Below are 14,291 nucleotides of genomic sequence, written 5' to 3'. Positions count from 1 at the left end.
GACCCGGGCCGGGCGCGCGGTGGGGGAGGGGGCGCGCGGCTGCGGCGAGCGCGAGTTGTGCACCCGGCAGAGCCCGGTGCACCTCGCGCCGCCGCCGCTCCGTCCGAGCCCGAGCCCGGGCCCTGGGCGTGGGGGGCGGGGAGAGGAGCGGGCTGCGGCGCCGCGGGAGAGTGGGGGGCCGGGCGCCCCTCGCAGCCTGGGGAAGTTCGAGAAGTGAGGGGGATGGGCAGGAACCCCGCAATTCAGTTCCACTCCCGTTTGGCGGTTGTCCCGGTGGCCCCCCGCCCCTAAGGCCGAGTCGCCGGCCTGGGTTTGGGGCTTCACCCCGACCCCACCTCTGGCCCGGCCCGCGCCTCTCCAGCCCCCAGGGCCGGGCCTGCCCTCCGCCCCCACAAACTGGTTTCTCTGCTTTGCTGGGCTCTGTTGGTACTAGTCCCTTTGACTCCCCGTTTCAGTTTTTTTTTCTGGGGCTTTATTTTGCGGGGAGGGCGCGGAGGGAGGTGGCTTTCTTCCTCTCACCCGCGCCCGCGCGCGCCTGGTTTCCTGCCCCAAGGCGGGCTTGGGTGCCCCCTCTGGCAGGAAGTGGGGCCGGGTGCACCCGCGTGGCGGTGCATGCGGTCGGGGTGCACCGGTTTCCCGCGCCTGCAAGAGCGTCCTGCGCCCCTCCCCCCGCGCGCTCCGGCCCCTAGTCCCGCCGGCCAACCTGCAACGGCCGGGTGCAGACTCTTGCAGAGTCACCGTGAGGCCGGGTCTGTAGCGGGGGGTGACAAGGACTTTAACCAGCCTCCAGTCGGGTGAGGAAAGTGGCGGGCTAGAAGGGTCGCTAAGAACCTACTCCATCCTGCTCGCCAACTTGCTGTGTGACCTTGGGCAATTCAGCAGGCCTCTCTGGGCTACTTTTTTTTTGGAAAACAAGGGAACCTCGTGATAATTTCATAGGGTCATTCCTGAGATACCCTAAGCGTTCGTGGAGCACACGTTTCATGCACGGTATATGGAGGGGACAAGCTTGAGGCCCAAAAGGGCTTATTACAAACTGAAGGATTGAGATTGGGCCCTAAATGTGGCTTTGCCAAGCCAGGCTTCCGATGTTCGGAAACAGGTGGAAGGAGACACACATTTGTTGGTCTCACCAGAGAGGGCCTCGGGCCTTCATTCAGGCCATGGAGGCCTGGATCCCAGGGTTGGGTAAGTGGATTAAAGGGTCCCCAGCAGCAAGAATTGGGAGGAAGCAACAGATGAAGCAAGTGCTTCCAGGGAGACCCACCGGGATTCCCAGGCAGGCCAGGCCTAGGCTCTCTGGGATTAGGGGCTGGCATCCACCCACTGGAGCCCCTCCGTGAGGGCCCTCCGGCAGACCTCCTGAGGTTAGCACTCATTTGGCTGATGAATTTTGATGTTTAGTTTGAAGGGGGGCCTGTGGTGTAATGTAAGATTCTAATCACTGCCTGTAATTACAGAGCAGGCCAGGCCACTACTGACGAGCGAGATAAATCACCAACCACCCTGTTTAAAAGCGTCTGAAATATTATCAAACAGAATAATTACCAGACCAGGTCCTCCAGTCGGGAGCGTGCCATCCCAATGCTCCAGGACGGGGCCTCGGGCCCTCTGGACGTCACAAGTCGACAAAAATGTTTTCTCCTCTGGTTGAGTTAAAGTTGGGAATTGTCTGAAAATCTGAAAAGGGAAAGAAAAGTCGTTTTCAAATGCTGTAGTTCGCGTTTTGAGGGAAGATTTCCCGTAGCTTAGACATTCGTAGCTCTTCTCCAGTTTGGTCCCTGCGCCCCTCGGGAGAGGTCGTAGAGGCAGGTGCCTTACCGTTACCCCGTTTTCCAGATTGAGGTGCTTTCGGAAGCAGGGCCACTTGGGCCCACCCTTTGCCAAGGGCAGCCAGGAGTTGGGTCCCAGGGAGGTGTGGAGCCGGAGGTCTCCCAGGTCGTGTCTCTCTGTAACTTGGGGGTGATAACTGAGAGGACCCTCACTGTGGGATGGTGATGTGGGGGGACCTCACTGCCCTTTTTAAGCCTCTAGAAGAAGCTCCCAGGTACAGGGTGCAGGTACTCCTGCAGCAGGAGCTTTTTACATATGTCCAAAGTTAACGGGGTTGATTAAACTCGAACAGGCGTCTGAGAAAAGGAAGGTGCTAGAAAAGGACCAAGAAGCTTTTGGGATCCGCACTGGCAGGGCACCAGGGGGCCAGGTGGCATGTGTCGGAAGGGTCCATCTCAGTTGGAGAAATCCTTGGCCCTCCTGTAAGCAGGCTTCAGAGAGAGATCTCATCTGACTTCAGGTGGGTGGGGTAGGGATGAGGGGAAAGGAGACCCACCTGTCGGCTTTGGGTCCCTTGTCCTCCCCCAACCTCACCCACTGCATTCAACCATCTTCCCCCCTCTCAAATTGTCCCCAGCTTGGAACCCCAGGCTTGACCCCAGGAGAGAGCAGGGGAGAACTGGTGGGGTGGGGACCAGCCCTAGCTGTGGGATAGGTTGGCCCTTGTAGCATTTGGTCCCGAGGCCTGGATCTAGGCAGGTAGGTGGTACTGTTGGCGAGGTCCGCCTGGGGCTTGATGCCCATGGTGCCAGGTGTCTAGGGCTCATTCTTTACCTTTCCTCTCTTGTTCCCTGTGAGCTACTTGGGCTTGGTTTTCTCTTAAAGAGAAAGGGAAGCTGGTCAGGGAGAGGGCCCTGGCAGTGTGAGGACCCCCACCTTGTCCCCACCTTTGCCCAGGGCGGCCTCACCCACAGAGCCACATCTGAGCTGGCTGTGCTTCTTGGGCCTGGGCCCTGTGGAGGTGGCAGGACAACAAAGAGCCCTTCTGAACAGGAGATAAGGAGCTGATTAGGGCCAACGGCCCAGCCCCACCCTGTGGCAGCATGCTGGGGCTGGGCCGACCCTCCCCAATCCCAGGCAGGGTGGGATCCTGGCTACCCCTGGGAATAGGCAGTTTCTTGCAGAGCAGGAGCGTGAGGGTGGAGGGTGGCCGAAAGCAAGACGTTTTGTTTAGAACAGCTTTTCTTCCCTCGCAGCATCCCAGCCGTCGCTCCTCCACCTGCTCCGGAGAGAAGGGAAGATGAGCGAGTCGAGCTCGAAGTCCAGCCAGCCCTTGGCCTCCAAGCAGGAAAAGGACGGCACTGAGAAGCGAGGGCGGGGCAGGCCGCGCAAGCAGCCTCCGGTGAGTCCCGGGACAGCGCTGGTAGGGAGTCAGGTGGGTGTCCAAACCTTTGCCTCGGTTTACCCCGTTGCACTAGGGAGGTGCCAGCATCTCAGCAGGTGAAAATAGGAGTGGACGGATGCAGAATCTTTCCTATCTATATGTATGTGACCGCCCGCCCTCATCCCCCATCACATGCTCTGTGCACCCTACACATGCAACCCGGGTCAGAGCCTCTTGAGACCCCAGGAGAGAAGTGGGGGCATGCAGGAAGTCCAAGCCAGAAGTGACCCAGTGGTCACGTAGGCCAGTGCTTACACTGTAAACCACCAACCCTTTATTTCCAGTCCATCAGGGACCAGTGTGTTTATAAAACACAGTAATGATGAGTTATAGGAACATGAAAATACATATACATGGAAGTCTGGGGTTTTTAGTCATTAGACTCGTTGCGCATATTATTGTTCTGTCAATTCATTATAAGCGGCTTTAAATACTCATTGTCAATTTCTGTACTTCCGCATCCCAGGCCAGTAACCTGTTCATGGGCTTCACGTTGAGTGGCCCCAGACTGGGCTTTGCCCCTAGCTCTATAAAAGGAAACCAAGGGGCCGGCCCAGTGGCGCAGTGGTTAAGTGCGCATGTTCCGCTTCGGTGGCCCAGGGTTCACTGGTTCGGATCCCGGGTGCAGACATGGCACTGCTTGTCAAGCCACGCTGTGGTAGGCGTCCCACATAAAAAGTAGAGGAAAATGGACACAGATGTTAGCTCAGGGCCAGTCTTCCTCAGCAAAAAAGAGGAGGATTGGCGGCAGATGTTAGCTCAGAGCTAATCTTTCTCAAGAAAAAAGAAAAAGAGGAAACCAAAGCCCAAGAAGTCGAAAATGTTAGGGAGTTGGTGGCAGAGTGACCCTCAGAACCCTGGTACTGTCCGCCCCCCCAAGGTCCCATGGGGTTAGAAGGCCAGCTTGGCACTGAGGGGCACCCTAGGGAGCATGACCAGTCAGGCTGTGGGGGCCACCTGTCATGTGGTGGAGATCTTGGATTCTCAGAGAGGGGGCAGCTGTCCCCTGAGCAAGGGGCAGCTGTTGGTGAAGCCCAGTTACTTTCCTTTCCTGGGCAAGAAGAGGGGAGGAAAGGAACTGAGATGGATGCATCCGGCCTCGGGCTTCCCCATCTGGAAGGTGGAGACAGTGGGCTGCACTGACTCCTCAGGAGACGTGAGGCAGGAGTGTGGACGTGTGTAGTGGAACTCATCTGCCTCTTTCAGAGCCCACAGTGTGTATGGGGCGAACTCATCCTCTTAGTCTGGTTCCCTTGTCATCATCCCTGGCCCCCACGCCTGCCGCCTGTTTGTTAGCTGGGGTCAGTGGGGGAGTCAGAGCAGGGGTGTTGGGTTACTGGACCATAGTCATAAACAGCCTGTGGGCAGCCATCCTGGGACACCATAGCTGACGCGCCTTTATGCGCAGCTTCTGTGTATTATGCAGCAGCTTTTTAGACTGTCTCCTGCGTACTAACATTTCAGCAGCAACCACGGCAGGGATCTCTGGGGTTCCGAGATTCCCGGCGTAATTCCTTCTCCCTGGGAGGCAGTCTGGAGGGAGTCTGTTTGCGGGTAGAAGCTGGAGGCTCCCTCTGGTGGGGACGATCCGTGCCCCTCTTCTGCATCCACTGCCGGCTCTGGCACGTGTCATCTGAGAGGGTGGGCAGTGATCATCAGTGATCTTCATTTAGTTTTCATGACGCACTGCGCTAAGTCTTGTCACCATTTACAGATGAGGAAACTGAGGCCCAAGCATTGACTGTATTGCCCAGGATCTTAGAGCTAGTCAGTGGCAGAGCTGGGACATGGGCAGAGCTGTCCGTTTTTCTGCCCCGATGCTGCCTTTCCCAGGGGTCTTCTGGCCTCTTGTCATTTTGTCACAGGGAAGCGAGGGGGCGGGCTTTGCAAACTACGGTCAAACCGAGAACTTGACTCCACAGGCTCGCCGCCGTGGTTCCTATGATGGCTTGATAGAACTGCTGGGGTGGGGCAGAGGGCTGTTTTCTGAACGGGGTGGGACAGGTGGCATGTGTCCCTGACTGCCCTATCTTTGCAGAAGGAGCCCAGCGAAGTGCCAACACCTAAGAGACCTCGGGGCCGACCGAAGGGGAGCAAAAACAAGGGCGCTGCTAAGACCCGGGTGAGGCTTGAGGTGGGGCCGCCGCTGGTGGGCGGAGAGGGAGGAGGACCCTCCCCACAGCCTCAGTGTGGGCAGGTCTGGGAAGGGCTGGCTCCTCCTGATTCTGCACCCCCTTCCCTGCCATAGTGGTGGTGATGGGTCTTTGCTAATTGGGGAAAGCAGGGTGATGAATGAGGCCTCACTTGGGGGGCCTTGGTCCTGCCTGGGACAATGGGGAAATCAAGTCAGAAGTCCTGCAGCTTTCCTGGCCTGTAGAAGGGCGAGTTGGGAAGAGTGAAGAGGCAGCTGCACCAGCTCTTGGATTGAGAATGTTCCATCCCGGGGTCCCCTGGATCCCGAGAGTGGGGATAAGCAGGGAGGACCAGATTCACAGTGGCATCAGCCTTTCAGAGAAGTTGTTTTGTTTTTTATTTTATTTTTTTCTAAGACACGACTCATATCCTCTGAGTCATGGGTGGAGGAGGGAGTGGGGGGCGTGTGTGTATGTTGGGGGGGGCAGTGTGGCTGGCCAGTCATCACCAGCTGGACTCGGGTGGGCCTGCCTGGGTGAGAGTCCCGGGCCTCCCAGAGCGGAGGCAGGTGGTGCTGCCCCTCCCTGGTCTCCTCACCATCCAGGGCACTGGTCATGGGGTGAGCACTCTCGGGGACATTTTTGACTTAGTGGATCTTTTCTCTGACCATCTAGAAAACCACCACAACTCCAGGGAGGAAACCAAGGGGCAGACCCAAAAAACTGGTAGGTTGAAGGGGCGGGTGTTAAGAATGGGCGATGCTTGATCCTGCACGGCCGCCATGGAAAGACCGCTCTCCCTGACCTGCAGGGCCAGGAAGGGAGGGCATCCCGCTTTACCCAGGCCAGAAGGGGAAGGGGTTGGCCCAGGGCTTTTCAAGGGCTGTGTCCATGAGAAGTGAGGGGTCCCAGATACAAACCAGACCAGACCCCCTGCCCTGCCCTAGTTGGGGGGGGCAGTGTCCCTGCCTCTAATCCCTCTGCTTCTAGAACAGACTCAGAACTTTAGGGGGAGCTTGGAAGTCATCTAGTCTGCTCCCCGTTATAGCCATGAAAGGAGGCCACACGGGAAGGGGTGAGGTTTGTCCTGACCATGATGCAGGGGAGGGAGGAAGAGCAGTGACAGAGCTCAGCCCTCGGGGTCATCACCGGGCGGGAGTTGAGGTGCGGCCCACCGTGGAGGCCCCTCACAGGGAGGCACCATCCATCTCCCAGCCCCAGATAGCTGGTAGTGGAAGTGGGCGGGCTGAGTCAGGAGGCTGCCTCTAGGGGGTGCATGCTGCAGTGGGGCTCCTTGACCTCCCTGGGGTGCTCATTCCTCGAGCTGAGCCACCACAGGGGTGAGGGGGGTTAGGGGGTGCTGGCTGGGCCCCAGGAGTGAGTAACAGGAAACAAGTTGTTTTGGAGTTTGTGCCTGGCACGGGGGCCGCAGGCCCGTGTGGTGTCCCGACATTCCCGCCCAGTGAGTGAGCCCCGGCGGCACACACTTCCCCTTCCTCCCCACCCTGGCCTGGGGTCAGCCCGCGGCCGGGCCACTGCACAGCCCAAGAGCTGCCCCTGTGGGCAAGGCCACTCGGTTCCCTTGCACCCACGAGGCAGGGCTCATGCATCCTCCAGCCGCCCCTTCCCTTCCCATTTCCTCTCCTGGCCACCTCCTCCCCTCCCCGGAGAGCCAGTCACACCCTCACTTCCTCGAGCTCAGTGCTGCACGGGGTTCAGCCCCGGTCCCCCCCACCGTGGGACCAGGGGCCAAGGGGGCCTGGCTCTGTGTGAGCAGCATGTGTGTGGTTTTTTTCCCTCCCTTTAAATTCTTCCTTTTTTATGAATGAAACTGGGCCGCGGAGGCTGCTGAGTCACCCACACACTCAGCCCTGACTCATCCTCCTTCTGGAGAGCTGGGGAGTGCGGGGAGGGGTGGGGGCGAGCCTGGCCCATGACCCCTCCCCCCGACTCTGGGGGTGGAGGGGGAGGGGGCCAGGCCTGGCACTCCTGCTGACAGCCCTGCCCACCTCTCAGGAGAAAGAGGAAGAGGAGGGCATCTCGCAGGAGTCCTCAGAGGAGGAGCAGTGACCGCGCCGAGGAGCAGTTTCCTTCTGGGACTGGACAGCTCCGCTCCGCTCCCACGGCCCCCACCCCTTTCCCCAGGCCCACGCCTCACCACCCACCTGCGCCCTCGCCACCACACTACACAGCACACCAGCCGCTGCGGGGCCCCCGTGGCCCGAGTGGGGAGCAGTTTTCCTTTGGTCTCAGTTCCCAACAACCCCATCTCCCACACGCACACACTTGCCCTCCTGGACAAAGCTGACTTCCCACTTAGCTGCACCCTGCACCTGCTGCGTCCCCACTCCCTAAGCAGGGGGACATTGCTGACTGGGCTCTTGGTTTGGGGGTTCCCTTCTGCTCCCCCACTCTTCCTCTGGCTTCCCATTAAGGGGCCTGGGAGGGCTCCCCTGGCCTTAAAAGGGGCCCAAGCCCCATCTCATTCTGACATGCCCCGCCCCGCTGTAGTGGCAGCAGCAGGTGCGGCCTATGGAGAGGGGTGCTTGGCCCCAAGATGTCCCCAGCCAACCTGTGTCTCATCGAGAGCAGCTCACACCCACTTTTCTTCCTTCCCATCTTGCCTAGTGCCTGCACTAGGTTGGGCAGCCCCCTCTAGGGCACAGGAAGGAAGGCAGGAGGGGTTTGAGCTCCCCATCCCCTCTAAACAGGCTCCAGCCCCCTTGCTGTCACCCTGGAATCTATTGCAGTGATGGAGATGCAGTCCCCTGTTAGCCAGGTGAGGTCCACAAAGTCCAGGTTCCCTGGGGCAGCCACCTAAGGTAGGCTGGAGCCACTCCCCAACCCTATCTGCGTCCACTCTAGGCCTGTTTCACCTTTCCTCACATGGGGCGCTAATAACAAGGAGCTAGCCTTGCCCACTCCCACCCTTCTGCTCCTCCCCACCCCCCAAGGTTCTGGTTCCATCTTTCCTCTGTTCACAAACTACCTCTGGACAGTTGTGTTGTTTTTTGTTCAATGTTGTATCTTAGACATCCGTCATTGCTGCTGCTACCAGCGCCAAATGTTCATCCTCATTGCCTCCTCCTGTTCTGCCCACGTTCCCCTCCTCCAAGATGCTCTGAGGGGAAGGGGCCTGGGCAAAGCAGGCTGGGTTACGACTACCCCAGTCCCAGGGAAGGTGGGGCCCTGCCCCAGGATGCTGTGGCAGCGTGCTGACTGTGAGGGTGTGGGGGCCAGCCACCTCCCCCCTGTTCTGTCGGGGGAGGAGGCAGCCATCATCTGTCCCAGCCTGGGGCCCCCCTCTGGTTTCCTATTTGCAGTTACTTGAATAAAAAAATATCCTTTTCTGGACTGGAGTCTTCTCTGTGGTGGGTGGCTGGGGTAGGTGAGGGTGGGAACCAGGAATCAAGTGGGTGGGGGCGGCTCTGGAGGCGGGTGGGAGAAAGCAATGGAGCCAGCTCCAGGGAGGGCAACTTCAGCCCCTCTCAAAGAAAGGAGCCACACCCCTAGCCACAAAACATTTTATTTACAAAATATATATACTGAATACTATACATCAGGCCCTGCCATCATGGGAACAATGCCAAAGCCAAGTCGGGGAGGGCTAGAGAAAGGTGCCCACGGAAAGGGCAAAGCTCTGTTTCCCGCCACCCTTCCACCCCAGAAGGAAAAAGTTCCCATTATCCCTGGGAGTGGGTGGGAGTCCACAAAGGACTGAAGGCCCAGTGGAGAGTGAGGTGATGGAGGCCGGTGCTCTGCAGGGGCTTAGGAAATAGGTGCTGCTGGGCACAGCCGGGAGGAGGAATAGAGACCCAGTACCCAGCAGGGGGAGCTGGGGGAGGGCAAGTGGGAGGGGGAAGCAGCAGACCACAGGGCCCTGGACACTCCAGGACCCCACGGCTCTGAAGATCAGGGCAAGGGGGTCGGGTCATGTCTTGACATCCAGCAAGGGCATCCGCTTGTGCTGGTAGCCACTCTGCCAGCCGTGTACCACCTGTGTGGGAGGAGACCACAGGACTGGGCTCTGGGCCCTGGCAGCCTTGTAGGAGGCAGCCCACTAGCCATGGCCCAGGTTCCAGGGGTGAGGACAGAGCAGACCCCCCTCTGGTGATGCTCACCTTGGGATCTCCCACGTCAGAGAGCAGCTCCTGCTCAGCCTCATGTAGCTCCTCAGCAGGGTCATAGCTGTACATGGGGAGCAGGTGATGGCGAAGCCGGTCCACCCTGGGGAGCAGGGGAGGGGGCTCAGCCCAGGGGGCCCACTCCCTTCTTCAAACACCTGACTAACTGTCTCCACCCCCAGCAAGGGCACGTCCAGTGGGTGCCTTTCAAGACACAATAGGGCTCTAAGAATACATGCCCCATTCTACAAGGGGCCTCTCACCAGTGGGTAAGCTGAGTCGGGGCAGGAAAACCTAACAATGGGGTGTGGGGAATTTGGGGCTTGTATCAGGATGGCTGAGGGCATCTGACATGTACACAGAGAACTCAGATCCTATGGGAAGAAATCTAAGCAGGATGCAGGGGAGGTAGCAGTGGGGACAGGGACACTCACCGCTTTTTCTTCTGGACATACATTACCTGTAATAGAGACAGCACTGTGGAGGCTGCTGAGCCCAGCACGGCCCACAAGGGAGAGGGACCCACCTCCACACCCTCCACTCCCGTTAACAGCAGGACAACTGTGATGCTGTGTGCAGGCTGGACCAGGCCCAACCCCCCAGCCCTGCCTTAGCAAAGGTGTGGGCGTATATGTGTGTAACATGGGGGCTCCTTACCACAGCCACCACCACCCCGACCAAGGTGATGAGGAAGAAAGGCCCCAGCACATAGCCCACCATGGAGTCACTGTTGGCCTGGGGGGCATTGGGAACTGTGGTGTTCCTCATGACATCGGCAGCATGGACAGAGGTGCCTCGGGAGGGCGCCTCCACTGGGCTCCCTGGGGAGGAGGAAGGGAGGTTGTCAGTTTCACCCAGGGTGACGGCCAGGCTCTGGATCCCTCCCAAGAGCTGGTGATACATGAAAACTTAGGTCAGGTACTGGGACAAGGGGTCCTCCAGGTCAACCCTTGCTAGGCTTAACCCTCCAATGACTCTCAGCAAATACTGGTGTAAAGGGCACCAAGGGGAGGCCCAGACCCAGGGCCTGAGACCTGCCCAGCTCCTATCCCCAAACCAGGGTGGGGCCTGGCTCAGGTGCTGGCCAAACATTTGCAGATCTCAACTCCTGGGGAAAGGTTAGATGTAGGTTCCCAGCTCCTGCCAGCACCTATGCAGCGGAGCAAGATGGGGAGATAAGGTAAAAACACGAGGTCTTGCACTGTGGCGTAGGGAAGGCCTAGGAGCATCTGCAGGAGCCAGCCTCAGTCTGGTCCAATAGCCACACTTCAAGCTATAGGCCCCATGCCCTCCTTGTCCCTGGTGTCACTCCAGACCTATAGCCTAGACATCCTCTACTCCATTGGTCTCATGTGCCAGGGTGGGCACAAGTGGGCAGAGCTGGACTGCATCTGCGAGGTGATGTCACCTCCCTCTGGTCCCCACCCTGGGCTCCGCCCAGGTCCCTCCCCTCTTGGCCTGGGCTGATAGGCGGAGGTGGAGAGGATCAGCTCCCACCGACAGAGGCAAGGAGACTGTCCATGGGCGGCTGCACGCAGATGCCCCAAGAGCCCGGTTCGCCTGGGTCTCCATCGGAGGGCAAGGTATGAGCTACCTGTCCCGGTGTCCGTGGGGACACTGGGCTTGCCCAGTTGCATGCACATCGTCCCATGGTCGAGGGGACATGCCGAGGTGGGGAGGGTGTCAGGTCGCTCCTTGGATGAGGACCAGCAAAGGCGAGCGGGAGGTGGTTCCTGAGCGCTGGGAGGCTCAGGCCGAAGGAGAGGTATTTGTGGGGAGCGCAGAGGGGCCCGGGCACCCTGGAATCCCGGCACCCCCAGGCGTGGACCCGCGCCGGCGCTCTGCAGCCCCTCCAACCCGGCCCTGCCTTACCTCCCGCCGCTGCAGCTCGGACAGTAACGCCCTCGGTTGGCTCCCGGGCCCCGGAAGAGCCGGCAGGCGCGTGATCAAAGGACCCGGGGAAATGGGCGGGGCTTCAGCCGAGGGGCGCAGCCAATCCGGTGGCGGAAGGCAGCCGGCCCGGAGACTTCTGGAGCGGCCAATCCGGAGGCGGGGGAATGGGCGGTGCGACGGCGGGCACGGGCGGGCTGCAGGGCCCACCCCGCGGCGGCAGGGGGCAGCCGAGGGCCACGCAGCGGGGGGAGGAGGCGCGAGCGGGGCGGGGCTTCCCGGCGGCCCCCGGGCGGCCCGGCGGAGCGCGGGCGCGGGGACTCGGCGTGCGGCTCGCTCGGCGCTGGGCCCTCGGCCGGGGCGGGGAGGGGCCGGGCCGAGCTCGAACGGGCAGAGCGGGCGGGCGGCGACTGCGGCGCGTCCCTTCGCGCCAGGCCCTGCCCGGGAGCCCAGCGCCCCGGCGGCGTCCGTGGAGCCCTCCCAGCGCCCAGCCCGGCCCCGGGCCAAGCTCGCCCCCGCGCAGCCCCGGACCGCGGCCCGCACTGCCCTCTCTGCGCCCGTCCTCGCGTCCGTACGGCAGGCTGTGGGGCTCCGACGGGGACGCAGCAAGGGGCCTAGCGCACAGCGTGCCCCGCGGGCTCAGTTCCCCGCCAGCCTCTTCCCGGTTTTCGGGGGCACTGACGGAGCGGGGGTCAAGGCCCTCTGGGTCACGGGTAACTGGCTAAGTAGATACGCTTGGGTCGAAACCTCCGTGGATCGATAGTGTGTCACATTTACTGGAGAAATCTGAATAATACTGGTGGCTTACCAATGTCAGTGTCCTGGCTGTGATATTATACTATAGAAGTATAGTATACTTCCAGAGAAGGCTGGATGCGGGCAATCTGGCGCAGTGATCCACACCTGGGAGCCAGAAGGCAGGCGGGGACTCTGGCCTCTTGCCTCTAGACACCACCATCCGTGTGGTGGGGAATCAGAGAGCGGGAAAAGAAGGAGAGAAACGCCTGGGTCTGGAGGCTCCAAGGCAGATTTCCTGGTGTCCTAAGGCTTTTAAGTCTAGAGAGTAGGGAGCCCCCCCCATCCCAGGCTTGTGTCAGTGCTGGGGCAGAGGGAGGAGGCCACCCCCCAGGCAGGGCCCTCCGCATCTCACAAGGAAGTGGGGGTCAAGGACAGGTTTTAGAACCCAGGCCTCCTTGGCTGCCCACACACCCAACCTTTGTCCCCATCCTCAGGGCTTCCAACCACATACCTTGAGGGCCCTCTAGAAGCACGCCTAGTGGTCACAGCGGCCAGGCCAGTGTATGGAAAGGGCTGAGGTCTCAGGGTCGGAGACTCAGCATGGTTTTGCTTCCCATATTCCCAGGTCAGAATACCATTCTGAGCTAGGCAGGGCAGGTGTGGCAATCCCAATTTACAAACCAGTAAGCTGAGGCCCAGAGCAGTGTGATGACTTCCCAAGGCCCTTGGTGTGATCAGCAAGGGTAAGGCAGAATGGGATGACAGGTGGGCCTCGTCCTGGACAGCTCTGTGCTGGCAAGTGCTTCAGGGCTGCATTCGTGGCCTGGATTGTTCCTATGATGAGGCTTCAGATCCCATGAGGGTACCCTCAAGCCTAGCCAGGGAACACTCCAGCTCTCCCTGTCCTCTTCATGCAGCTGCCACGTCAGGAATGGGAGGGATAGGGTAGGGCTGAGGTTGCTCAGTGCCACCCTGACAACTTTTTAAAATTTTTGTTGAGGAAGCTTGGTCCTGAGCTAACATCTGTGCCCATCTTCCTCTACACATGAGATGCTGCCACAGCATGGCTTGATGAGCAGTGTGTAGGTCCCCACCTGGGATCCGAACTGTGAACCATGGGCTGCCATGAAGCACAGCATGCAAACTTAACCACTACGCCATGAGACTGGCCCCGATCAACTTTTTTTTTTTTTTTTAATGTTTTTTTTTTTTTTTTTCCTTTTTCTCCCCAAAGCCCCCCGGTACATAGTTGTGTATTCTTCGTTGTGGGTTCTTCTAGTTGTGGCATGTGGGATGCTGCCTCAGCGTGGTCTGATGAGCAGTGCCATGTCCGCGCCCAGGATTCGAACCAACGAAACACTGGGCCGCCTGCAGCGGAGCGCGTGAACTTAACCACTCAGCCACGGGGCCAGCCCTGCCCCTGATCAACTTTTGACTCTCCCCTTATCCAAACCACTATGGTTAGTGCCTGGGCTTATGTATCCACTCCCACTAATGCCTCAATGATCCTTGTGACCTCCCTGCTCCAGACTCACCGAACAAATCATAAAAGCAAGACCTGAAAAGATCAAATTGTTGATGAGTAATTTAAATGCATTCCACAACAAAGCTCAAGAAGGTTTATAGGAATGCAAAAATATCCAGCCCCCAACAAGGTAACATTCATAATGTGTAGCATCCATTAAAAAATGGATCCATAAGAAATACTCAGGCATGCAAAAAGGCAGGAAAACAATCTATAATGAGAATGTTCAATCAATAGAAACTGACCCAAAACTGACACAGATGTTAGACCTAAGGAGGACAGTGAAACAGTTATTAAACTGTATTCCATATGTTCAAAAAGTTAAGGAGAGACAAGGAAGATATAAAAAAGACCTGAGTTGAATTTCTAAAAATGAAAACGACTATAATGTCTGAGATGAAAAATACACTGGATGAGATTAATGGCAGATCAGTTATTGCAGAAGAAGAGATAGTGAACATGAAGACACAACAATAGAAACTGTCCAAAATGAAACACAGAAAAAAGAATCTAGAAAAATTAGAAAAAAAAAAATTAAAAGAGCATCAGTGCACTGTGGGCCAATATCAAGCAGCCTAATATATGGGCAATTAGAGGCCCAGGAGCACAGGAGAGAAAGAGGGGACAAAGATATTGGAAGAAATAATGGCCAAAAGCTTTCCAAA

At 58.6% G+C, this 14,291-nt stretch overlaps 2 protein-coding genes across 6 annotated transcripts in view; one reads left to right on the top strand and one right to left on the bottom strand.

The window, feature by feature from the left end:
- The window catches only part of HMGA1 (high mobility group AT-hook 1), a 9,736-nt gene extending 1,033 nt beyond the window's left edge, over positions 1–8,703 (top strand). For 2 of the 3 annotated variants that reach the window (XM_046640795.1, XM_046640796.1), the window contains exons 3-6: positions 3,030–3,208; positions 5,256–5,339; positions 6,025–6,075; positions 7,366–8,703. In XM_046640795.1, the coding sequence (XP_046496751.1) occupies positions 3,074–3,208; positions 5,256–5,339; positions 6,025–6,075; positions 7,366–7,419 (324 nt within the window). In that variant the 5' untranslated portion in view covers positions 3,030–3,073 and the 3' untranslated portion in view covers positions 7,420–8,703. The remainder of the gene's footprint in view (positions 1–3,029; positions 3,209–5,255; positions 5,340–6,024; positions 6,076–7,365) is intronic. The other variant, XM_046640797.1, reaches the window with a different exon arrangement.
- Positions 8,704–8,857: 154 nt separating this feature from the next.
- Positions 8,858–11,476, bottom strand: SMIM29 (small integral membrane protein 29). 3 transcript variants are annotated; one of them, XM_046638789.1, is made up of 5 exons: positions 11,346–11,476; positions 10,131–10,294; positions 9,908–9,933; positions 9,471–9,576; positions 8,858–9,346 (listed from the first exon to the last, which is right to left on the bottom strand). In XM_046638789.1, the coding sequence occupies exons 2-5, from the start codon at positions 10,239–10,241 to the stop codon at positions 9,281–9,283; spliced, it is 309 nt and encodes a 102-aa protein (XP_046494745.1). In that variant the 5' UTR covers positions 10,242–10,294; positions 11,346–11,476; the 3' UTR covers positions 8,858–9,280. The 3 variants fall into 3 exon arrangements, with proteins under 3 accessions (XP_046494745.1, XP_046494747.1, XP_046494746.1); XM_046638791.1 differs by having other exon boundaries at positions 10,191–10,294; XM_046638790.1 differs by having other exon boundaries at positions 9,471–9,537; positions 11,346–11,472.
- Positions 11,477–14,291: the final 2,815 nt, after the last annotated feature.

Source organism: Equus quagga, chromosome 15 (assembly GCF_021613505.1).
Source record: "Equus quagga isolate Etosha38 chromosome 15, UCLA_HA_Equagga_1.0, whole genome shotgun sequence".
NCBI classification, from domain to species: domain Eukaryota; kingdom Metazoa; phylum Chordata; class Mammalia; order Perissodactyla; family Equidae; genus Equus; species Equus quagga.
Note: the sequence above shows the minus strand (reverse complement) of the source record. Positions and strands in the feature narration are given on the sequence as shown.